Consider the following 27,270-nt stretch of genomic DNA (forward strand, 5'->3'; position numbering starts at 1 on the left):
ATCTCTTTTGCTCGTTTGTTGCAATGTAGACTGGCGCATCTTTTATGATCGTCAATCCTTACAAATTATGCCTGCCGGGAGAAATAAAGCTAGTTTAAAACTTCAAAAGTCTCTTCCTCAAGACCAAACGTCTGCTAAAACTTGTTTACTTTTATCTCCGCTAATATTCCACTATAAATTAGGAAATTATAGGGAAGAGCCACCCTAAATTTCCAAATCATCTGCTCCTTTTTTGCGTTTCAGAGGAATCCTTTAATCAGAAAAAATAAGGAATTTTCTGAACTGAAATTTATTAAATGCTCTATGACAAGGTAAAATAAAATCTACTTACTTGTGTTGTATGCCTATTGTTTAATTTCAATGCTTTTTTTAAAGAGATTATGGATTCTCTTTTACCTGTTTGAATTTTTACACGAATCATTTCATTATAAAGCCGACGTCCTGGCCTAGGGGTAGCGCGTCTTCCCCGTGATCTAGGCGTTCCTGGTTCGGGCATGGTTGTTCTCTTCCTTGTGTTCTATCTGTGAGGTGCGTGAATGACCCCCCCCCCTGTAAAAAGGGGTTGTGCAAGCGAGTTTATGTGTGCTATCTTCATTTGAGCTAGAAGTCAGACTTCTGCCCTCGGGTGCTGAGGGGTCTTTATCCTCAGAAGCTACTGCGCAAAATTTGGCTTAAATAGTCACACAAAAAATTATTATAATGCATTGCGAGCGATTAATTCATATCTGAGATATAAATAACAGTAAAAAAAGTTGAGTACCATCTTAAGAAATGAGGATATATTTCTTACCAAATATGGTAAAGAATTGAATTTTCAATATTAAACTTCAAGAATTTATAAAGAAAATCAACTTTACTTATGATGTCTTTGTCTCTGCAGTCAAAGTCATTTCTGCATTAAAATGCATAGTTTTCCACATTATCAATTAAATTAGCAAATTTCTTATTCAAATTAGCAAATTTCTTAAGAATATTTCCATGTATATTTGAGACAAAGATAAAGAATTACATTTAAAGAAGAAAAAAATGAAAGCTATGTATGAATTTAGATTTGAAATAGATTATAGATGTAGATAGAATAGATTTTGAAATATTAATTATTGACACAATGGAACAGTTTTATATATTTAAAATATTTTAGCGATGCCATCTCACAGACGAATTAAAATTATTTGGACTCAATAACGAGAGTTACTAAATGGCAAAAATTTTTAATTTAATAACAGAAAAGCCAAAGAGATCATTCATAAATCTAAATTTCAAGCGAAAATCAAAATTAAGATATATATTTACAATTTTCGCAGTGTAGATAGATATCTTTGAGAAAAGTGTAATGCCGATCTACAAATACTGAATATTTCGAATCATCATAGTAACAGATATATTACTCTTAAAACAAGTATGAGTATAATGTGCCCGCGTCCTGGCATAGGGGTAGCGCGTCTTCCCCGTGATCGTCCCGGGCTAGAGTCTCGGTTTGGGCAAGGTTGTTCATCCGTTGTTGTATCTTTGAGATGTGTGAATCTGCCCTCCTGTAAAAAGGGGTTGTGCAAGCGAATGAGTGATACGTGAGTAGGAAAGTCGTACTCTTGGCCCTAGTTGGCGCTACTATAAAAACAAGAGACGCTCACCCACCGGCTTAAGTCACTGTCTTCGTAACAGCGGGCTTGTCCATGACAAGTGCCATAAAAAAAAAAACATGAGTATAATGTAATTTCTCTATTTGCTTTTTAAACACGAATACCGCTTTATATCTTTTATGTGTATTTTAAAAAAAAATTTCTTAATTTTTATATTTTAGAGTGAAGGTATGACGCCTCTCCACATCGCTGCTATGGAAGGAGACGAGGGCATGCTGAAGGTACTAAGTCAGGCGAATGCGAGGGCCAACATCTTAGACAGACGGGACAGGGCGCCCGTTCACTTGGCAGCAGAGAGAGGTCACACCAATGCTGTAGAGATACTCCTGGACAAGTTCAAGGCTTCCATATCACAGAGAACCAAGGTAAAAACTCAGTACACATTTCAGTAAGCTGTCTACTTTAAAAAAAGAAACTTAAGGCCTTAGCAAGCCATGCCCGCGTGTCATATGTGCGCTTTATAAGTTAAATTTAAATTAACCTAAGAAGCTATAACACGATTCAAAAGTTATACAAAACTTCATTAATTAGAAATTATCTTTTGTTATATAGCAAATATGTAATTGCCTTTCGAAGTCAATTTTTCGTTAAATGGAGAGTCAAATGTAACTTTAAATAAAGACAAAGTTAAGCAGTTTTCGCAAATTGTATAACATTATTTATTGAGATTAATTCATAAACATGCACCAAACTTAACTCCATATGACATAAAAACTTGTAATGAAATACATTCCATATACTCTCATTAAAATGTAATGAAAGTATACATAATTCTATTTGAATTCCGTTTAATAATAATGACAAGTATTATTCAATTTTCGGCTAATGTTTAAAGCTAAAAAAATAATCATTGTCACAGGAAAGCATTTTTCGAATTTGCATTGGAGGTTTATGAGATATTAAAAGCATTAATTATGGGAATTCGATGGGACATTATAAACCTAAATCATATATATATATATATATATATATATATATATATATATATATATATATATATATATATATATATATATATATATATATATATATATATATATACTTTAAATATGTGTGCCAGTGCATTGGAAAAACCGTCAGAATCAATAATATTTGATCTTTTTGATTATTTAAATAAAATTAGAAATTATTTCGAAATCAGAAGATATCCATATAATTTATATCAGACATTCTAATGCACTGACATTCTGTTATAGAATACAAAGCATACGAGTGTAAATTGGAAAAAATATAAAATAAACAAAATAAAGTTTGAAAATTAATGAAAAACATCATTTTTACGCCTTAATCTCTAGGTGCCAAAAGGAAATTATTAACAAAAAAAAAACTATTTCAAATGGCAAATCGGTTTCTTTTACTATTGAGAGCAGTGACTGAAAGAATTGGAATATATTTCAAGTGTAACTTGCAATGCCTTTTCATAAGTATCACTCTAGAATGAACCGTGTCTTCGAGTTTTCTGGCATTCATTTTTACACCATCTTACATATAGTAAGATGATACTTATTAAACACTTTATTACTACATTTTCACAGCATCAATTATGATATATTTACTTTTTTTGCATTTTTTCCCTTCATTTAGGACGGGAGCACCCTCATGCACATAGCTTCTGCTGCCGGCTTTCCTGACATTGCCATGATATTTATGAAAAGAGGAGTTCCTATTCACACTTCAAACAAGGTAAGCCTCGTTCTTCAGAATTCTCAGTTGTAAATCTCTCTACTTATCCGAATTTGTGATAATATATTAATCTTTATTTTATAGGGACGAATTCTTGAAATTCTTGACATTAATTCTATTTAAATGAATAATGTGTGTTTGTACGTTGTGTGCGTATCTGCATGGACACGTTTGTGTGTGAAATGTCGTAGCATGCCGATATGTTGAGTGAAAAAAGTATTTATCTTAGCCCTATCATTATAAAAATTTCATTGACCGCTGAAAAAAAATTATTGTTTAATCTTTCGAAATGAATTTATTGTTAAGAATCTCATTTCCTCATTTTTCTTAGTTATTTTAATCAAAATTTATATTTGTTTTGTTTCTAAGTGCTTTGAAATTCTTTTTAAAGCTAAAATCGCAAAGATTATTTAAAAAAAGGGAAATGCAATAAGTATTTAAAAAGGGGGAATGATATAGGCTATTACTTTCACACGTCGGCTGAAAAGAAAAAAAATATATATCAAAAATATGGTGACAAAAATGGAAAAGATGTAACAGCATAATTCGTTGCTTCTTTTTGGAAAAATTTTCAACATCCTTGGATGATACCAAATTCACAGTGGACTTAAAATCTCACTTACAGTTCTTCAGCATTTTCTTTAAGTGATCACTTCTATTAAAATATCCCTTAATTCCCTTAAAATTATTTTCTTAATCCAACCTGGTTAAGTAATTATCTCAGACATCTATAACAACGAACCAAAGGTACTTATTCTATAATTTAAGATAAGACTGTTTTTTAAATTGGTTTTAGTCCCATTTACAAAGATAAAAGGTTCTTTAAAAATCAGCATTCAATTTAAAAATAACTGTCCAACCATTAACAGTCAAATAATTTAAATTCCATAAACAGTCAAATAATTTCGAGCTCCAAAATTTTTTTGTCATCAAACAAAATTGAAAATTTAAATTATATATATATATATATATATATATATATATATATATATGTAGAGGTATGTTAACTCTGCCTCGAAAAACATGCCTCTACTAATCGGATTATATATCAAATTACATATCTCTCACGGGCCCTAGGGGAAAGCCCGGTTGAGATTAATGCGTACAGATGGCTCATATTAAGAGAATCACACACTAATTTAACATAAACAAATTTAATGAACTGGACGAACGGCTGGGCCGCTTTACATCGAGGGACGCTAGTACAGTACCGAACACAGTTCTTAGAGCGGGAATCAGATAGCTTCTTATTGGCTGTTGAGAGACGACGCGAGCGCCGTTAGGATGACACTCCGTACCGCGAACGCCGCTAGGATGACGCTCCGTACCGCTAACGCCGCCAGGGGGACGCTCCGTACCGCTAACGCCGCTAGGGGGACGCTCCGTACACTACAATCGGCCGTCCTGATGATCTTGACGTCCTCGTCAATCTGAGAAAGAATCTGAAAAAACTCAAAAAAGAAAATTTTAGATTTTTGCAAACATTTTACGTTTTGTAAAGTAGATGCTTTATGCAGTTGTAGACCAAGGCTTCATATAATCTACTGCTGTAGAGGTATGGTTGGGGCCTTCGTGGATTCCCACTTTCTCCACTAGGTACCTCTCGTGTGGCTTCTTCGCTGTGATGCGATAGGGACCATGGAACTTCGGGCGAAGCTTCAAACCACTGCCGAATTGGGTCCTCTGTATGGCCACTAAGTCACCTGGATTATATTGAGTAGCTTTCTTCCTGCGCTTGTTGTAAGCTCTTTTATTCTCTTCTTGAAGGAGCAAGATATTCTGTCGCGCTTCTTCGCGAATGTCCTCGCGGTTGTCGATGACCATTTGCTCATATTCTTCCTGTAGGATATCGAGAATTTTCTGGTCATTTTTATGCCTCATATGCACACCGATCATGAGTTCGAAAGGAGTAAATTTTGTACTCCGTGGAGCAGTAGAGTTAAATACACGTTGTGCTGCTTGAACATGAGTGTACCATTTCGTGGGATCATTGATGGACAGTTTGGCAAGCAGGGGGATAAGAGTTCCATGAACCCTTTCCACTTGTCCATTTCCTCGAGGTATTCCTGTGGTGATTTGAATGTGATTAATATTTTGATTTTCGCAATAGTTTGTAAATTCCTTGGAGGTAAATGCGGAACCTTTATCCGTGATGATGCGCATAGGATTTCCGAACACTGCTTCCTGCAATTTGCGTTTCGTAATTGCATCATTTGCAGTTACACCTTTAACAGGATATAACCAAACAAACTTTGAGAATGCATCTATTATAGTAAGAATATGATTATAATTTTTATTGGTTGACACTAAGGGTCCAATAAAGTCAACATGGTAAGTGCTTAGAGGAAAGTTTTCCTTCGGAATAGGATGTAAGAACCCTTCAGGTTTACCACGCTTCCGGTTGACTAGGATGCATTCGACACAGTTCTGTATTACCGATTCAATACTTTTTTGCATATTCGGGAAAAAATAGTCACGTTCGATAATGTTTTTAGTTTTCTCCACGGCGAAGTGCCCTTTTGAATGCGCGTTCTTAATTATTTCGTGTTTCATTAGATCAGGTATTACAAGCAAACGACGGTTGTCCTGACATTTATACAGAATGTTATTTTGTACCACGAAATCAACTTGGTTGTTATCTTTACATAATTCTTTCAATTTTTTTATGTATTCATCTGACATCTGTGCCATTTGCACTCGCGCTGTTAAATCATCACAAAGTGCAGTCATGACTGTTGGGTATCTACTAAGTGAATCAACGTGACGCATTTGACTACCTGAGCGATGTACTATCTCATAATCAAAATCTTCGAGGAATAAAACCCAACGCGCTATTTTAGGAATTAATTCTTTTTTAGTAATAGTCTGTTTGAACGCAGAGCAGTCAGTGACAATTTTAATTTTAGTTCCTAAAATGTAAGTACGGAATTTCGTTAATGCTTTAGCCCTACACTGCATCATGTTGCCATTTGGCTACACTGGCGATTTGTCATCTTCATGACCAGAAAAATGTAGCCATGAGGCAACACTGTGCATTAAAAGTAAGTTTGGACTTCTTTGATTCAGTTATCACCATTTATTCTCAATAGATGGCGGTAGGTGTCCGTGGATAACAGTAAATGGAGACATAGCAGTAGACTTTTGCAATCACATAAATGGCCATATTTTGAAATTTTTATTTACTATTAAATGTTTTCCTAGGTCCATTAAAAAAATCATATGCATAAAATGAACTATTAAAATTCGTTTATTAGGCTTTTTATGATAAAGCGAATATTTAAAAAAAATTTAAGCCACAATATGTATCTGTAGCCATTTGGCAACATCATGCAGGAAGGATGCGATGAACAATTCAACTCAACACTGTAGTTCAGAAAGCATGTGCTTTGTTTATACTACTTATGTTACATTTTGTCTTTCTTTTTTGTCTTTGCAGTTTTAATTATGAGTTTTGTGATATAATTAGAAGCAATTTATTTTTTCTTTGAAATTCTATAAGCTAGAATAATGGAAGAGCATAGGTCTGTTTACTTTGTTGATACAGATGGTAAAAAGAAATTATTGACAGATGAAATATGGAATGCTCTTTCGAGTGGAAGCGATGATGATTTTGATGATAGCGATGAAGATCCTACATTTAATCCTAATGTTCTCTTCAATAGAAATTCAGAAGATATTTCTGACAATAACAATGATTCTGAATCATCTGAAAATGAAGTGAATATTCAAAACGAAAGTTCGACTTCAGGTAACAAGACATTAGAGGAAAAAAGTAAGAAAGTTAAAAAGGAAAAAATTAAACTTGTATGGAAGAAAAAGTCTTTGCAAGTAAATCCTGAAATCATAACTTTCAGTGGAGATACACAGTTACCTCAAAATATTTTGAATTTGGAAACACCTTATGAGTTTTTTTCATATTTTTTTCATCCGGATCTCATAACTTTTATTTCTGAACAAACTATTCTATATAGTGTACAACAGACACCTGAGAAACCTCTGAATGTAACATCATCTGATATAAGAAAATATTTGGGAATTTGTATATTGAGTTCTGTATCAAGTGTTAAAGATTTTAGATTGTACTGGAATCCTGCTGTTGGAATATCTCTCATTCAAAATTCTATGCCCGTTAACGAATTTGAAAAAATAAGAAGATATCTTCATTTCAATGACAATAATGCATTTTCAACTGATTTGCAAGGAGGCCAGGATAAGTTTTTCAAACTGAGACCTTTGATTGATGAACTTCAAAAATCTTTCCTTTCCATTCCTATGGAAGAATGTTTATGTGTCGATGAACAAATGTGTGCTACTAAAGCTAGACACCATTTAAAACAGTATATGCCTGACAAGCCCCATAAATACGGTTACAAACTCTTCATTTTGAGTGGAGTATCCGGATTTGCATACAATTTCGAGATTTATGGTGGCAAAGAACTTGATGTTGCTAATATACTTCAAGAGCCTGATTTAGGAGCTAGTAGTAATGTAGTTATTAGATTAACTCGTCCTGTTCAAGAAAATGTTAATCACAAACTTTACTTTGACAATTATTACACTTCTATTCCTCTGCAAGTATATTTGAAGAAAAAGGGAATTTTATCTCTTGGAACTATTAGAAGAAATAGAATTCCAGACTGCAAACTTCCAACTGAAAGGGAGCTGAAGTTACAAGTTCGTGGATCCATCACTGAATTTGTGGCTGAATATGATGGCTGTGAACTGTCAAATGTATCATGGAAAGACAATAAAACTGTCACAATGCTCTCTACATTTGCTGGTACAAACCCGGTAAGTGAAGTACAGCGCTTTGACAGGAAACAAAAATGTCATGTAAAAGTAAATTGCCCTTACGTTATAAAAACTTACAACAAGCACATGGGAGGTGTGGACTTACTTGACAGTTTGATTGGAAGGTATAAAATAATAATGCGAAGCAAAAAGTGGTATTTTCGGTTGTTTTATCATTTATTAGACCTGACGATTATCAATGCTTGGTTGCTGTATAAGAGAGTGCACAAACAAAAGCGTAACAGTGAAAAGCCTATGAAACTTGTTACTTTTAGATTGCAGTTAGCAGAAACTTTGTGCTTACATGGACAAGTAAAATCACTAAAAAGAGGGAGACCATCAAGTGCAGAGGAAACAGTTGGAAAACAATCAAAAAAAGCTTGTCGAAAAGAGCCTCCAAAAGATATTAGATTTGACAGAATTGATCACTGGCCAGAGCATTCTACAAATAAACAACGATGTAAAATGTTGAATTGTAAAGGATTTACAAGAGTACAGTGCATGAAATGCTCAATTCCTCTATGTTTTTATAAAGAGAAGAACTGTTTTAGAGACTATCATTTACAGTAATTTTTCTCTCTGGAATGCATGGTGTAGCCATTTGGCACAGTTTGTTTTTTTATTTTTTATGCTTAACTGCATGATGTTGCCACTTGGCAACAAACTAACATTTAATTAAAAAATAATGAAAATTTAGACTTAATTTTTTTTAAATATTTTTTCATGTTTTATCATTACACTCTATTACATATATATTTTTTTCAAGGAAAAATAAAAAATCATGCAGTGTAGGGTTAATAACAGCTAAAACTTCTAGTTCATAGCTCGATAAATTTTCTTCCTGAGGTGTTGTTTTTTTACTCATATAAGCTATGGGATGTAAATTATCATCGTCGTCAGCTTGAAGAAGGATTCCACCGTAACCTAATTTGGAAGCATCTGTATGGAGTTCCAGCTTGGAACCTGGTTTGTACAGATGTAAAACTGGATCTTGCGATAATGCTCTTTTAAGGGTCTCAAACGTTTTTATTTGAGAGGGACCGAATTCAAATTTTACACCATTTCTAAGCAAATCGCTTAGAGGGCTAGCTATTAAAGCATAATCTTTAATGTACTTCCGAAAATATCCCGTTAAACCCAAGAAACTTTGGATTTGTTTTTCATTACGTGGTTGTGGAAAATTTAGTACGGATGAAGTTTTTTCAGTTGATGGCCTAATTTGTCCATTTTCGATTACTTGACCAAGAAAGTTAATTTTTTCTTTCAGAAACTGACACTTTTTTAGATTTAACTGTAGGCCAAATTCAGAGGCTATGTGTAAAACACGTTCCAATTTTTGAATACCTTCAGAAATGGTTTGAGAGGGGATGATAATATCATCCAAGTAAACAATTAAAGTTCCGTCATGTATTAATTCTTGAAAGATTACTTGAATGTAGCGTTGAAACATAGCAGGTGCATTCGTAAGTCCGAAACAACATTTTTTAAACTGGAATAATCCTTCATGGCTAATAAAAGCCGTGTACTTTCTGCTGCCAGGAGTCAAATCAATATGAAAGTAAGCATTTTTGAGATCCAATGTGGAGAAAATTTTGCCTGAGTGTAACTTATCAAAAATATCTTCTATATTTGGTAGAGGAAATTTATCTTTGATTGTTTTTTTGTTCAAAGAACGGAAATCAATACACAGTCTGGGTTCGCGATTTTTACGTTTCACTAAGACAATTGGAGACGCATAATCAGAATAGCTTTTTTCGATGATACCCTGGGCAAGCCATTCCTCGATTTGTTTTGTAACTTGTTGTTTTTCTATGGGAGCAAGTCTACGAACCGGTGAAGTCACAGGGATGTCATCAGTTAAAATAATAGACATTTGCAAATCTGTAGTTCGGATTTTATTTGGAGAGTAATTTGAAATTAAATTAATTACATGATGTTTCAATTTTTTATCAGATAAATATCCTATATCAAAATCATTTTCAGAATAAACATTTAAAACATTTGTGCATACTTCCTTCACTAACCATTCAGAATTCACATCAGAAAAACTCTGTTCAAAACAAGTATCTGTTATTAAATTAACATCAACAGATTTATCTTTATTCAAAGATATATCATCACTCTGGAAATAAAATTCAGAGTCAGCATTTATTTTCGAACTAGTAGTAATACTTTTATTTTCATTTAGAAGACATGTTGAGTTATTATCATTTTTATTGGGAAAAGTATTTTTAAGATCTAAATAGCTATTAGATGGTAAAATGCATTGAAAAGAAATATTAGTATCAGCAGCTGCTAAAACTCTTTTCACTTCTGACTTTTTATTAACATGACTAATATCTATCGCCACTAACGGAAGACTGACAATTGAACTGTTCGCTAATTTAATTTTTATGCTACGGCCTACATAATTTAATTTCTTTACATAATTAGGATTAATAATCATTAATACGCTTCCGCTATCAACCAAAGCTTTAATAGGAACGTCGTTTACAATAATATCTGCGTATTCCAACTCAGCGATTATTAATTCTTGTGGAATTTCATTTGATTTTAACATGGAGTTTACAGGATTTGAGTTATGGGATCTTCCCTGATTGTTATGTTGTCTAGCATCAACATTTTGGGGACAGAATTTTGTTAAATGCGATGTAGAATTACATTTAAAACAAGTTTTCCTATCAATATTTCCACCGTGTACATGATCATTATTTTGGCGGGAATTATTGACGCGCGGCCTTGAGCTGTAGTCATGTGTATATCTACTCTCTTCCCAAAACAAACTTTTATTTCTTGCGCGAAAGTAAATGTCTATTTCTTTTGCTAACATCAGCGGTTTTAACCAGTCGGAGCCTTGTTTGATCAAAATGTGCTCGGATGTGTCCTTGTCAAGAGTGCTGGTTAATTTATCGGTTACAATTAGTTCACAAAGGGTCGCGAAATCTTTCACTTTTCTTAGTTCCAAATAATATTCTAAATTTGCTTTTAATCTTGAGACGAATTGCACGTGATTTTCCCCTTTAAATCTTTTGGCGGCTTGAAAGTTATCCCAACATTCTTTAGCAGATGGTTGGAATTCTCTTAACACTATTCTTTTGATTTCGTCATAATCTTTTATTTCGCTTTCGTTCGCGTATAACAAAACATGTCGGCATTTCTCGCCTAACAAATTTAGAAGGACTTCGGCTTTGTATTCAGTTTTAACCTGTTTTGTTTCGAAAGCACGTTCCAAGATATTGAAAAACAAATTGAAATTTTCTGATTTAGTTGGTATTGGCATTGTTAATGTGCGGATGCTTTTAATTATTTGTTCGATGGACTCCGCATGATTTTCTTGAGGAGGTCCGTTAGGACTACTTATTCCGGTCGCTTGAACGTTTCTCATACTTTCTTCATGAGCTAAAGTTAGTTTTAATTTTTCTAATTCAAACTGTCTTTCCTTTTCACGCGCTTTTTCTGCCTCTTCACGCGCTCGTTCGGCCTCTATTTTTCCGCGTTCCTCTGCTTCTATTTTTTCGCGTTCCTCTACAGTTGAAATGATAATGTCTTTCACAAATTCCAAATCATCTTTAGCCGCTTGGCTATTTTCTATAATTTGTTTAAGCTTCACAATATTTGTTTTTTCCGGAACTACCTCACCTATTGCTTCAGCGACAATAATTAAATCTTTCTTTTTTGTATTTTTAAACATTTTGAATATGCCTTTATTTTTCCTAATAACAAATGCTAATATAATAACGATAATAATAATAATGCTAATATTTCTTCAAAACAGAAATTTCTAAAATAAACACATTCAAGCAGTTTCTTTTTCTTGAAAAAGTCATTCACAAATATATAAATCTTAAAATAAATGCTTGCAAGATTCTTTAATCAAAATGATATAGAAAATTCTCCTACCTGTTCTTCTTCAATTATATCCGTTGAGATAATATGCAGGAACTTCACAATTTGTCTGCCACTGCCGAAGCGAAGATTTGCTTGAAAAATTTGTCGACCACTGCCGAGCCGAAGATTTTCTTGAAATATTTTGTCGGCCACTGCCGATCCGAAGACTTTTCTTGAAATATTTTGTGGGCCACTGCCAATCCGAAGATTTTCTTGAAATATTTTGTCGGCCACTGCCGATCCGAAGATAATTCGACGAAAACTAATGGTGAAATTCCCAGCTTCTTACAGGATCGAAGATTATTTTTCTATTTCCGAGGTCATTGCACATCCCGGCCGAGCCCCCACATGTAGAGGTATGTTAACTCTGCCTCGAAAAACATGCCTCTACTAATCGGATTATATATCAAATTACATATCTCTCACGGGCCCTAGGGGAAAGCCCGGTTGAGATTAATGCGTAGAGATGGCTCATATTAAGAGAATCACACACTAATTTAACATAAACAAATTTAATGAACTGGACGAACGGCTGGGCCGCTTTACATCGAGGGACGCTAGTACAGTACCGAACACAGTTCTTAGAGCGGGAATCAGATAGCTTCTTATTGGCTGTTGAGAGACGACGCGAGCGCCGTTAGGATGACACTCCGTACCGCGAACGCCGCTAGGATGACGCTCCGTACCGCTAACGCCGCCAGGGGGACGCTCCGTACCGCTAACGCCGCTAGGGGGACGCTCCGTACACTACATATATATATATATATAAGATAATTCGATATCTCTCCTCGCTGTTTCGCATTCATTCTTATTTTCTTCTCTGGGCTTCTTCGGGCGGCAATTTCTTACAGCTCTGCCCTTTACTGGCCACACAGGAGAATCGAGTAAATGGCGGACATTCGCACCAAGGTACAACTTTTTGTTGACGATAAAGTCGACAAATGTGACAACCTTCTTTATCATTTTCTAATAATCCTAAAAGAAAAAAAAAATGAAGCCTCAAAAACAATAAATCACCAATTTTCTGCCTATGCGTTTTATGGCTTCAAAAACCTTGAACCAAAACAACATCATGTTCTCACATGATAATAAATTAAAGCTTTAATTAAAACATATATTTGAAGCTATCAAAAAATGTTATCACTTTCTTTGTAAATAAGAAATATTTAGAGCATAATTCATTAATAAATAAATGAATGGCAATATTTTAAATGCGTAGAGCATAATTAGTGCAGAACTAAAAGAAATAGCAGTATCTTTTATACATACAAGAAGGCAGCATGTATCAAGTTCTGAACTTCAGCCTTTCTGATATGAAATGGAATAAAAGAAATATAGTACTTGTTGGATAATCTTCTAAAAAGAAGAGATAAAAAAACACAATTATTATGGAATTAATGATGCTAATGGCATTGCTCAATAAATAGATATCCTAAGTAATTAAATGCATTCTTTTATCTTCTAATGCAATTATCCGCTTTGAATCGATTGGACACAAATGGACTGAGAAATTTCGATATTCGCAGAAATACAGTAGTGGAGTGAATACCAATGAACCGAGATATACATGAACCTGAGATCTCCTTTTACCATGAAATATTCGTTCTCAAAATCTGATATGTATATATTGAATTGAAAGTGGATCTTCTGACATTCAAAAATGGAGATTTCGGAGTCCAATCGTGCAATGCTGGATTGGTATATGGGCGAGGTGAATAAAAGATGGATAATTATTCATTTATTCTGAATATGACGTTAATTGAAATGTCTCTAAAGGAATTGTGTATCGCCTAGAGATTTAGTTTATGATTTCCTTTTGTTTATGTTGGCAGTGAATGTTTACATTTCTCGTTGCAGTCTGGTGCCAAGTGTCTTCATATCGCAGCTGCCGCCGGCCACGTAGAAGTAGTTCGGTCTCTGCTGAACAAAGGCGAAAGCGTTGACATCAAAACAAATGTGAGTACTGAATTCAAATTGTTAAATAAAAGAAATAAATCCCTCTTGTCAAAAAGGTTTGTCATGATTCTCTAATTTCTCATCAAAGCATCAACAAGTAGCAGAGATAATGATTCATAAGATTCACAATGAAAGTCAAAATTTCACAAAAATGATATTAATACATAATTCTTTAAAGAAATTCTGTAATTCGTTTTAAAGTTCGTTAAACTTCCAAATTGTTTACATATTGTTGAATATTCCCATCTTCATTAGAATTATTTTTATTATATTTTCTTTACATAATTCACTCTTATTTTTAAGAATTTTGACATGAATATCTTAGATATGCCATTGATTTTTCTCCGATAATAGAATCCGTGCAATTATTTAAACTGCTTCATATCATAACTGTAAAAAATTCCTTTCAATACTTTCTATATGAATATATAATTTAAAAATTTAATTATTTCTTTTTCAAAATTTTCGTTCAAGAAGTAATTAAAAATGCATTTACATATTAAAAATGAAATGATGTTTTCATGTTTAAAGACTTTAGGAGGGTAATTTCAATGTTTATAAAACACAGTAGCATTTTAACATTTGAAGCACCTTTTAAATAATCAGTTGCATCGTATCATAAATACAATTTACACTTTGACTTTCTGGAACTTAATGAATTTTATGAAAAAAAAATTCATTGAGAACTTTGTAAAATAAAACATCTTCTTTTAAGAATTATTTTTATAACTGCTCATTACACAGAAAAAAAAATAATGTATTGAAATTTTTTAAATACGAAAATCCTGACATGAACCATTGCAGATATAATTATGTAAAATTAAAAATTTGTGTTGTACTATGAACTACAAATTTTTTTAAAAAAAATGGCTTTTCAAACTTTTAGAGAAACCAGAGCAAACAAAAGTATATTAAATGAGAGCAGAGAGAATATTAGGAACAATTATTTTCTTTCTGTGTTCTTATTTTTCTATAAATCGTATTTCTACCTATTTATCCTTATTACTATTTCGCTTTTTTACTTCTCGTATATGTAGTATAGAAAAATTATAGTAATTATCAAAAAATCCTACCCCGAGATTTTGATAAATTTTCCCGTTTTATAACTCCTCGAGTTAAAAAAAAAACATTCACTAAAATATATGAAATTTCATGAAATTAATAAAAAAATGAATAAAAATGTATATATCAAATTTAATAAAACTTATAAAAAATTAATAAAAATTAATATATCAAATTTAATAAAATTTATCAAAAATTAATAAAAATTAATATATCAAATTTAATAAAATTTATCAAAAATTAATATATTATTTAATTTATCAAATTTAATAAAAATTTTCAAAAATTAATATATCAATTAATTTATCAAAATTCATTAATAAATTCATTAATTAATTCATTAATAAATTCATTAATTAATTCATCAAAAAATTAAATAAAAATTAATATACTAAATTTAAGTAAATTTAACAAAAAAAATGCAATAACATCTCAAATTGATATGGGAGTTTGTGATTATATGTGCAGTTTTGCGTCAAATTTTTGTTTTATTCGTTTTGGAAAAACGCATCTAAAACACGAATTCGATTTTTTGGGTACTGTTAACGGCGTGTCAGGGATTATTTGCTAAAAAACTCGCCAAGGATGACACCATGGTTTTATTAAAAATGCTACATTCACGCCAAAAGTTAATATTTCGCCACTATTGTACGCCAATTCCATGGTATGCTTTCTCTAGTATGACAAGTTTATTAGAGAGTATGCAAGAAAGTTGGTTTGTTATTGTTGGCATAACTTATGCACAAAATAGAAATACGTTTTTATTTTCTTTTATCTTTTTTTTATAATCTTGCAATTTGTAGGTGTGTGTTTTCAATTTTTTATTTTTTTGCGTCTTATGTGTTATATATTTCTGTTCTTTACAGGATGGTCAAACAGCACTTCATATCGCAGTTCAAGCTTGCCAGCCGCGAGTGGTGGAAACTTTATTGGGTTACGGAGCTCAGATAAGACTAAAGGCTGGAAAAGTAAGTGTCCATTTTTTTCTTCATCTTTATGTTTCCATTTTATTATGTCATAAAAACTATTTTGTCTCGTATTTAAATGAAAAAATAAAAGAGCTCTAAATGTCGACCTTAAATTGAATCAAAACAATGTGGATGAAATTTGCGTCATTTGCCTAGATTTTAAATGAATAAGAAATAAATTTTGCTAAAATTTATATATTAGTATGTTACTTTTCACAACACTGATGCAAATAGTTTTAATTTTTGCTGTTAATTAGAACCGCTTTTTATATATCGTAATCTGAAATCTCTCTCCTTAAAAGTGGAAAATTTTGAATAAATTTTTTTAATGGAATGTTCCATTTTAATCAAATTTTCAACATCTAAATTTACTTGAAAAATATTATAAATGTAAAAATGAATTATTATGTAGCCTTTGGGGATATTAATATGCCAATATAAGCCAAGAAACTTCTGGCTTAAACCAGATGATCAAGCATTTAGATTAGTCTTTTCAAGAAGATATGTATAACTTTTTTTTTATCTCTTTGAAAATATGCAACAGTTTTTGCTAAAGCCTAAAATGTTTAAAAGGAATAGTATTATCTATGAGTTCTTGATTATAAATAGAAGCATTTATATTTTTTTTTCATGTTTTAATTGGCATTTTTCATGTTTTAATTGGCCTTTCAATAATTTCATCAGTAATCGAACGATATAGCCGTGAGTTAGATTTGCGAAGTTCTGTGACAAATAATGTTTTTCGTTCTTATTCCACTTCGCTTAGTAGACACCCGCTAAATGAATGAGTCATATATAAAAAGAAAATATGGCGTCTTCTCTTCAAAAAAATCTTGGAGCGTTTTGCTAACATAGTAGGTATACGTTTAATTTGATTCCAGTATATGGGAGTAGATTGCCCTCCAGGAAGATTTTCAGTAAATGTTGCTCACATACATTCATTGTTTAGAGAGAAACCAAGGAAGTTTTTAAAACTAGCCCTATCTTAGTGAGCAATTCGTAACTATCAGTTTTTGAATACTGCTTGTTCAGAGCACATACAGAGATTAACCTATAATCTTTCTCCATTGTTCCATGGTCCTCAGCAATTCCATTCCTTATTCCATAAAGTCCCTAATGAACAATTGCTTCTATAACTATTAAGCACTGATCATTGTAGTGTTATAAATATTTAAACAATATATTCTTAAATTTAATTAAACATATCAACATTCAGAAATGGTAAAAAAAAAAAAAAAAAAAAATTAAAAATTGCAACAATTTTTTAGCACTATTTGATAAGGAGCAACTAGGATTGATATCAATGACTTCCCATTATTCATATCAATCTTGATTTTTTTTCCACTTCAGATCTCTATTAAATGTTTCATTTTCAGTCTGGGGAGACGCCCTTGCACATAGCAGCTAGAACTGCGGGTGGAGAGAAATGTGCTGAACTGCTGTTGAAAAGCGGAGCAGAAGTCAACGCAACTCAAGAGGTATTTGCTTCATTTACACAGAATGTGCTTTCACTTTCCACTCAAGGATACTCTGATGTGATTATTGAAAATGCTTACTTAAAATCTTTGTAATGTTTTGTCCTTCGTGATTAAAACCATTAAGGGGAATGAATATTAATATATTTAGCTTTTTAAATAAATTTGAAAGACTTTTTTGCTCTATTGTAAGAATCGGCTTGTTGTTCTATTGTAAGAATATAATAAAAAATTATCCAATATAGCTCCATATTTGGATATCCAACAGCTTTAAACTGCAGTTAGATAACGAAGACAGTATTGAAATATTGCCACAGTACAGATGTTGTTTTTTCTTGAGAACCTCACTACTACATTTTTTATATTTTAAATTTGGTTAATTTTCGTTGTCTGTGCATATGGCTGAATCGACATAGAGCGTTGGTAATATTAACATAGAATACTATTAGTAATTCTATCAATGGGAAATTTATATAAATGCTGCAAGTTGGACTGAATATCTGTCGCTCAAGATTGCTCTTTGAGCAATTGAGACAAAAAGCAGAAAAATTAATGTGTTTTAAACAATTTGGGGGGAAACGAAAACATCTATCTTTTTCTTTCTATTATTTTAGGGCATATTTTTTATTACTTGTAGACTTATTTTCCTTCTATTATTTCCATAAGTTAATGCTAGAGGCTTAGACTTGTGGTCGAATGTTTTGCTTTATGTATAAAGTAGGTAATGATTATGCTTAAATAGATTCCTTCAGTTTACAGAAAATATTTTTTTAACTATCAAAAAGGGAGAATTCAATAGTTTAAATCATCTGACAATTTTCTATGTAAATATTTAACGTATTAATAATTACATTTTTATCTACGAGAGTATTATTCTTAATAAAAAAAATATATTGCTAAGATCATAAAAAAGCTAAATAATATGAAGAAATCTTTAAGAGTTAGAAAAGATTTTTAGTAAAAGAGAATGCAATATATTCTGTTCATGAATCATTTGAAAATGGTAACTTTCAAGGGCTTTAAAGAAGGGTAAGCACAATTGAGTCATCCTGATCCATTTAGAGTCACAGAGTCAATTGGAATAATTGGAATGCCGCAGCAGCATAGATGATAACTATGGTTGAGTTCGCCATGGCCATCGTCGGGCATGGTAGAACTGCTTACATGGGAGGAAAGAGATTCGACCCCACACCATTATTATACGATAGCGAGAATCTGAAGTTCTTCATCCCTATTTGTTGAGATGCCCCCCAAGTGAAGAAAAGTAAAATGACTTAAAGAAGGATATAACTATGCAACCTTGGCTTCGAGAATTAACAACCACTCGGTGGAAAGAAATGCGACGCACGCCGAGATGCTTTTGCTACAGAATCGTTAAAGAAGCGTTGTACACATCAGCGGGCAATTATCACAGAAGTAAAAATGATGTTCGCGACCCACCGATGGAGATTGCTTGCCGGAACACAGCTTACAGGAGTACAGTCGAATATTGATTCATTAAAAAAATCTAAATCCTTTTCCGATTTCTATAAGGTATCGGATACTTTGTGTAACTCCGCTGCTAATTACAGTGAACAGTTTTGGCACGCGCACATGTGAATTTCTTGGCACAGCAGGTGGTTAATGATCTCGAAATCCAGGGAACATAATTAAATACGAAACCAAGTGTAAAGAGGGCCATATATCATAGCATAAAGGAATATACATCATAAACTGACTGCTTCGATCCGCTCTGAGGCCCACGTAAAAAACTAATGACCGGACTGCCATGACAGCAACACTGGAGAGAACTATGGTTGAGTCTTAAGGGCCATTATCGGTCAAATTGCAACTATTCCCGTGGGAAGTAATCGATAGGAGGTAGCCAATCCTCACCATGGGCCCAGCCGGGTGGTGAGAATCAACCACTATATCGGAAGTTTCTCAGATTCATTACTGAGGTGACCCATGGTGGGAGTAAAGGAATATATAATCAGGTGACATATTCAATTGATATCAAAATTAATAAAAGAAGAAGAAATAAGAAAACATTACATGCTTACAAGAATAATCATTGCTGTATAAATTTTTTTACAAAATGTATCATCATCTGCTGATAAATGCATAGAGTCCTGACAAGTAATTAGTCTTTTTAAATGCTGTTAGTAAAAATAAAACACAGTATTTATTGTTCCTGTAAAGGTGAAGTGGAAGACGTTTTTTCTATCGAATCTTTATGTCGTACTTGACAAAATAGATGTATTTAACCGTATGCAGTGCTTTCGGAATATTTGGACCACGGTGACCTGGTGGTAAGGTCTCGACATCCGAACCGGTGGGTTTCAGGTTTGATACCCGATACCACCAAAGAACCTTTGTGTAAGCGGGTCTGGTGCACGTTAAATCCGTTGGGATGAAACTTCTTCCCGCTGTTGTGGCGTCGAAATTTGGAAAAAGGGGTGCCAGCTGTGGTGTCGTCCTCGTCATCTGACCGTGGTTCAAAATTACGAGTTCCATCCCAAAATAGCCCTCGTGTTGCTTTAAAACGAGACGTTAATATAACTAAAATAATTCGGAATGTTTGGTTTCAAATGTAGATTAAAAAGATTACAAATTTTGATGCTTTCCTTTTAGGATGGAGAAACTCCTCTTCACTTTGCAGCTCGCCATGGTCACCTGAACACTGTAGCTCTCTTACTGCAAGATAAGGCAGATGTACAACAAAAGTCAAATGTAAGTCATTTTTTTTTCTTTTCTCCTCATTTAATTTTCTTTATTTCTTAATCTGTATTTAATGGAAATAAAAGTTATTTTTATACATTTCATAACTTGGGACTTTCTAAATGTTTCCAGAGTGGCGAGACACCCCTCCACGTAGCTGCACGCAACTGTCACTATGCCGTGGCTCGCAGTCTGCTTGACCACTGGAAGAAAACCCATCCAGGGGACAACGGTGCGACCCTCGTCAACGCTCAGAATGAAGTAAGTTAACAAAAATAAATAAATAAATATAAGATTCTGAAAACTTCTCATGACAGTAATTAGATTTGTGAGATCATGTGTGGACCTTACAACATATATTTTGATAGAAGAGCTTTACTTTTTTTACTTTTCAAGACTGCTTGAATATTTTTTTGGGAAAATTAATTATACAACAACTATGCAAGGTCAGACTAGTTACCTCCTGTTCTGCATGTAAAGCAGCTTTGACAAAATATTCTAGCTTGTTCATTACTATATTTTTTTTTTTACTTCAAGTTAAGGAAAAAATTAAATATCCTGCTCTATATTCATATAAATAAAGACTAAAGACATTTTTTCACACAGTGAGAAAATATTTAGTATCATTATTAAAATATCATTATAATATTTCGCATGTAAATTAATTTACTGCAACTGATAAAAGTACTACAGTTTACAATACACATACTTATGTTTTAAATATACATGTAACACAAAACTTATAATATATATATAATGATACTTTAAACTTTAATTTCAATTTAATTAATTTCCAAGATTTTATCTTAATTTAGCTCATAGTAACTATATTCTAAAATATTCTCTTATTTATTGATCCAATTCCACTGTCTCTACTTAATTCAAGAGAAGCTATGTAAAATTGCTGAATCGGCTAAAAGCCTAACTTTCCCACACTCCGCGTGAAGAGACAAAATACCGCTGACGAGACAAATTCTTTTTTAAAATCTTCCTGTGTTTCCCCTACCTCTTCGACGCGTGTAGCAAAAATCCCTATTGAAATCTTAATAATATATTAGCACTGTGAAGAAATATTTTCCCTATCAAAATCTCAGGTTATATAAGACCAGGGATAAAATGTCCAAGAGTTTTTTTCCCTCATTCCTCTCTGTGTCGTTCTGTGTACTCGTCGCTTGTACATATGCCTGCTTCTTCAAAATGAAATAAAACGACGTCACGAAATCAAAAGTATCTTCACTGTCTTCAAACTGCATTCGGCTTCCCATGAAATAATGCTTTCATATATATGTTTTTTATATTAAATATATTTATAAACACACCTAGATGTAAAATATATATGTGTATATGCAACAATAATTTTCAATTTTTTTCATTTTTTTCAATTTATATAAAATTTGACAAAGTATATCATTATTAGATATAAATCGTTATCTAGTACTAGCTAACTTTGGCAAAAAGCTTGTTCGCCCAGATTATTTTTTAGATTGTGAAATGATTTGTAGAATGTATTTTGAAAAATTTCCTATTATTTGATGCTACACGAAATTAATTGAATCAATCTGTAACAGATATTGTTGTGAATACAAATTAAAAAAATAAAGGTATATACTACGAAATAAAAGCAAATCCTATTTCAGAACTGATATCCAATGAAAGCAACTTTTTTTTTTTTTTTGATTTTATATTGGCGGATTGAATGTTTTGATGAATGAATTTTAATTTCATCAAAATATTAAAAATATTGTTACTTATTGTGCATTAAAGTAAGTTTATTAAAAACAATGAAAAAAAAGTTGGTATATATTAAAGATTAATGTAAAGTCACCAAATCTGAATTATTTGGCGACGAAATCTAGCCACATGTATCGTGACATTTTTTTTTTTTTTTTATTGCAACCCAAAAAGCCATTTGTTACTATTTCTAGTATCCATCAAAAATGGCAGAGTTTTGGCGAATTGTTAAAAAATTGGCATGATTTTGACGCGTTTGGCGAAAAACAAAACATTAATACATCTTACAAGAAATTTTTAAAAATGAAATTGACATTATTAAAGAAGCAATATTTTTGAATTTTAAGATAATGCGAAAACAATTTTTGAGATAAAATTTTTTTTAAGAAATGAAATCTCTTATTTTACCTGTTGAAATGACATCTTCGTGATCACTGTTTTGACTATTGATAAAAAGAAAATTCGCCTTGAACCCTGAAAGTGTTTCACGGAAATAGTTTTAAGGTATGTGTTAAGGACCCGAAAAAATTTAAACAGAAATGCATTGCAGTCGAAAGACATTAATTTGAAAAATATGCAACAATTATTGACCAATAAATTGATATCTTTTATTTTATGACAGCCTTTCCAAGTTTTTGTTTACAGAGGTATTTTATAGAAAATCTCAACATCTGAATGTACAAACTAAAAATAGCTAGAAAAACATGCTAGATAAACAAGATACAATATATATGTTTACCAAATACATGCCATTGAAACTTTCCAATAACGTGATGTTTTTAATTTTTTTCTTTTTCCAACATATTTGCAGCAAAATAACTGCATATGACTGCTAAGTTTTAGCATCTTATAAACCATCTATCAAATATTCTGTGGTAAGAAGTGCTAGAATATAATTTCCATGTATAGTTAGTTCAATTCCCTTTATGGAATTGTATAGAAGTGAAGAGTTCTGAATTGTGAACCTACCCTAGCATCTACTACAAATACAATATTGCTTCCATGATTGTTATAGTCTAAAATAGCTGTCGATAGTCTGCTAATTCCGAAATGTAATTTGGTCCGATTAATATAATTTGATTAAGAAAAATAAATCCATTTCAGATCGCATGTCAAATCTATTTTCAAACAAAATATTTCAAACAACTTATATGAATGGATCGGATACAAAAAGTTAAATACCTCAGATTAGAATAAAACTAACTTAATAAATTTTCGAGCCACATTTTATTTCATTTCTTTCTTAATAGAAAGTTGCCTTAACTGGATTTCAAGGATATATATTTAAATATTTTTCACGTGCAATCTATACCCAGAGAATTAATCCATCAAAACAGCCCAGAAAAGAACAAAATTTAAACAAATATCGATTAAAAAAATATTGTTGCGGGTTGTTTGAAATTGATTACTATAGACTTAATTGTGTGTTTCAGTTTTATATATTATATATAATTGTGCGTCATTCCATAGAATGTTTTTAAATATTATTGCCTTTTCTTTTTCCTTCCTAAGCTTGGCGAAACGGTTCTGCACTATGCCTGCCTTATATCAAAGAGCCAAGCGCATCATCCAACGGAGGACAAAGATCTGGTAAAGCTGCTGCTCCAGAATGGTGGAGAAGTGAACATCCCCAACGAAGAGGTAATTGTGGACGTTATTTGCAACAAAGCACATTTCACTCTCACAAAATCCACTGTTTTGCGTTATCTCCTAGAAAAATATGTTATTTTTTAAAAATTTAGTGGCATTTGCAACACAACATTTTACACCGAAATAAGTGAAGATTTTTTTAAAAACAAAACAGCATAAGAGTTTTTATTAAGTTAGAATATATTTTTATTTGTTCAACAAATATTTTTAATCAAATTCTAGAATTTCATTTTTAAAGAATTTCTTTTTTAAATTTTACCTGTATGTTTGAAAATTTTATTTTATTACAAAAAAAAAAAAAAAAAAAAAGAATGTGTTTTGAGAATGGAATTTTCTTGGAAATTATATAATTTTTCTAACACGCTTCCTAAAATCATTGTTTTGCGCTGTTAAAATCATTCCATTTACGATTTTTTAAATTATAAAAACTTTTTTTATTTTAATGAAAGAAAGTCACTTTAAAAACTTACACTAACTTTTTATGGAAAACTTCTCTAAATGATTATATCAAAACTATATATAACTTTATATGAAATTATATAACTTATGGATTATATAACTTTTTATGGAAAACTCTAAATGATTATATCAAAAATTATACAATTTTATATGATATTATATAACTTATGGATTATATAACTTTTTATGGAAAGCTTCTCTAAATGATTATATCAAAAATTATATAATTTTATGAAAAGATATTAGAATTAGTTTTCTGAGGAACTGCTTTCATAAATAAATTCAAAATATTTTGAATAGTTAATTAATCGATAATCGATATTTCTTACTAAATAATTTGAAAGCTTTATTTACATTTAGCGGTTTTTTTTACTAACCAATCAAGATGAATGCATCAACGGAGTAAAGCTAATTTTTTTACGATGTATATTACAAAATAAACTTGTTAAATACACATCTATTTAACAATGAAGCAATATTTAATGATTTAATTATTCAGACTCAAATTTTAAATAGCTATCTCTCAGTTAAAAATTAAAAATATTTTCCACCATCTGAATTATTATGAATAATCAGTAATTAAATGAAAATAATTTGTTTCCTAGTACCGTATGACTTGCATCCACTACTGCAGTAAAGAGGGAAATGCTGATATACTGCACGAAATATTGAATCAGATCGATCCGACGATGCTGCAAGGTGCCTGCAATAGAATCGCTTTGGTGAGTGACTAGCATCCGAATCAAGTGTTATTTTCAATTTGAATTGATGCAATTGCGATTATTTTCAAAGAAACTTAGTTAACTAAATAATTAAGAATGATAATAAATGTATGAAAATAACATTGGAAATTTTTTTCCAGAATGGTTGGACTCCTCTGCTGTATGCTTGCCAAAAGGGCCATCCCGAAGTGGTCAACCTGTTGCTTCAAAATGCTGCCAGAGTAGACGTCTTCGATGAAGTAAGCACACAAATTAAGACGTCTTTTTCGAAAAGGAACACTTAAATGTACTCTTGAGGATTCCTGATTGAAATATTTTGTTCATTATTTCTGTGATATGTGGTGACGCTTTATAAGCCAAATAACAGCTACGAGACATGAGAAATTTCTTTTGTCTTGTGGTCATGTTACGCGGCTACGAACCATAAGGTTGCGAGTTCGATCCTCGCTATTCGCCAATAGCAACATTGGTGACCCGATGACGAAAATACGCAGACTTCATACAACTGTTGTGGCGCCCTCTACCAGAAATAAATAAAATTAAAAAAATGAAGCTGAAAAAAAATAATCAGCCAATAATTTAAAAAAAATGAAACTGATAAATAATCAGCAAAACAAAAATGCTTATAAATAATCAGCCAATAAATAAATGAAGCTGATAAATAATCAGCCAATATATCACCACTAATAACAGCAAAAACAGGACAAAATATCGTTCGTCTCACCTCCGACGCACTGGAGGGGGAATAATGTGGTGACGCTTTATAAGCCAAATAACAGCTACGAGACATGAGAAATTTCTTTTGTCTTGTGGTCATTTTACTCAGCTACAAACCCAAAGGTTGCCAGTTCGATCTTCGCTTATCGGTAATAGTAACAGATATAAGCAAAACTGATCAAATTCGTCGGAAAATACGTATTTATTGATCGTTGCTGTCTAATAAGATATTTTGAATCAGGATTCATTAATGTTCATTCTGAAATGTATGTTTGGAGCAATGAGCGAGGTAGATAAAACAACAAATAAAAAGATAAAATATTTAACAGAAAAATATCATTGGAAAAAAACAAGGTATGATTCGATCTTCTAAACTGAAACATCAAACCATGGTAATGTTTTATGCTAGGCTCTTATCTTTTCGTTATCTGACTCGAATGTATCAGCCATTCACTCCTACGGGAAATGATTTTTAGGTCACGCATTTTATTAAAAGAATATCAGCCTTATAATATTATCATGTTAAAAACACCGATGTTTGTTCAAAACTGTAACTTCAACTGTTAGAAGTTATATAACTTTTTTTTGCTTGATTTTATGAAGATAAATGCCAAGTTCTATCTTCATAAAGTAAACAATTACATTTACATAAAAAATATTTATTCAAAAAATCAATATTTATGTTTCTCTTCAGTTAAATAATAACAATTAAAAATTATAACATATTCTTTAAAAAAAATTATAAATGCATCTCTAATACAGGTAATCAGCTTCAAAGAAATAATATGAATGCACTATTATGTTTATTAACGTTTTAATGGAAGCAATATTTTGGTGTGTTTGAGAAATATGATGGATTTCAAACATGTGCTTGATATTTAAAACAAATTTTTTGTTATTGATGTATGGCAACGCGTTGATTCCCTGTCTAAGAGTGAAGCAGAAGTACATAACATTCAGAAGAATAACATGAAAAGAAAAAAAAATATATTTCAATGGTGAAAATAAATTAGTAGAAAGAAATTGAGGCTTATGTGCTATTTGTTTGTTATGATAAAATCACATAAGTTTCTAAAATTGGAACGCTTTGACAAGGTCTTTGACCTCATCGGCCACTTTCTCATTCTGACGATAACCAACGTTATCTATGTTATAAACCACTCACAAAAATAAAATTTCATTAGAATCGGCTTATGACTTTTCTCAATCAACTAATCGTAAAAGTCAACTAAGTCAATCAACTCATCGTAAAATTTTGTAATAATATTGCCATTTACTCATAATGTGTGATTTCTTGCAGGGGGGAAAAGCAGCCCTCCACCTGGCTGCAGAGTTTGGACACGGGGAAGTGGTAGACATCCTACTGAAGCACAAGGCCTTCGCCAATGCCCGATCTAAGAAGGGCATGACACCCCTGCATCTGGCAGCAAGAAATGGGTACACAGAAATCGTCCAGAAGTTGGTCACGCAGTACGGGGCCACACTGGACGCTCTTACTCTGGTAAGAAACATATGATTCCTTTCAGCAATTTGGTGTGGATGCGTATTTTTATGTCGTTTCTCCCTGATAAATAACACCTGTTACCAACTAAATGGTCTTTATTTATTCTATCATATGAGCATGGATAGTATCAAAAGAATACATCAATTTGCACTGGTTATATCCATTAAGAAATAACTTAAATCAGCATGCCACAAACAGATGCAAATGCTAAGTTTCATTTGATATGTGAAGTATGTGGGAAGATTATGTAGACTTCAGAGCACAATGCAAATATATTTTTCGTATTGAAAATATAATAATTCGCACAATAAAAATCCTTTTTGG

General features: G+C 32.0%; 1 protein-coding gene across 1 annotated transcript in view; it reads left to right on the forward strand.

Annotated features, from left to right (window-relative positions):
- Nucleotides 1-27,270, forward strand: part of LOC129984985 (uncharacterized) — a 122,382-nt gene that overhangs the window by 77,729 nt on the left and 17,383 nt on the right. Inside the window, exons 6-16 of the mRNA XM_056094920.1 lie at nucleotides 1,802-2,005; nucleotides 3,225-3,323; nucleotides 13,860-13,958; nucleotides 15,887-15,988; nucleotides 17,365-17,466; nucleotides 20,077-20,175; nucleotides 20,296-20,424; nucleotides 23,407-23,535; nucleotides 24,609-24,725; nucleotides 24,866-24,964; nucleotides 26,743-26,943. Of these exons, the coding sequence (XP_055950895.1) occupies nucleotides 1,802-2,005; nucleotides 3,225-3,323; nucleotides 13,860-13,958; nucleotides 15,887-15,988; nucleotides 17,365-17,466; nucleotides 20,077-20,175; nucleotides 20,296-20,424; nucleotides 23,407-23,535; nucleotides 24,609-24,725; nucleotides 24,866-24,964; nucleotides 26,743-26,943 (1,380 nt within the window). The remainder of the gene's footprint in view (nucleotides 1-1,801; nucleotides 2,006-3,224; nucleotides 3,324-13,859; nucleotides 13,959-15,886; nucleotides 15,989-17,364; nucleotides 17,467-20,076; nucleotides 20,176-20,295; nucleotides 20,425-23,406; nucleotides 23,536-24,608; nucleotides 24,726-24,865; nucleotides 24,965-26,742; nucleotides 26,944-27,270) is intronic.

The sequence above is a fragment of the Argiope bruennichi genome, chromosome 9 (genome assembly GCF_947563725.1).
Source record: "Argiope bruennichi chromosome 9, qqArgBrue1.1, whole genome shotgun sequence".
In the NCBI taxonomy this organism is placed as follows: domain Eukaryota; kingdom Metazoa; phylum Arthropoda; class Arachnida; order Araneae; family Araneidae; genus Argiope; species Argiope bruennichi.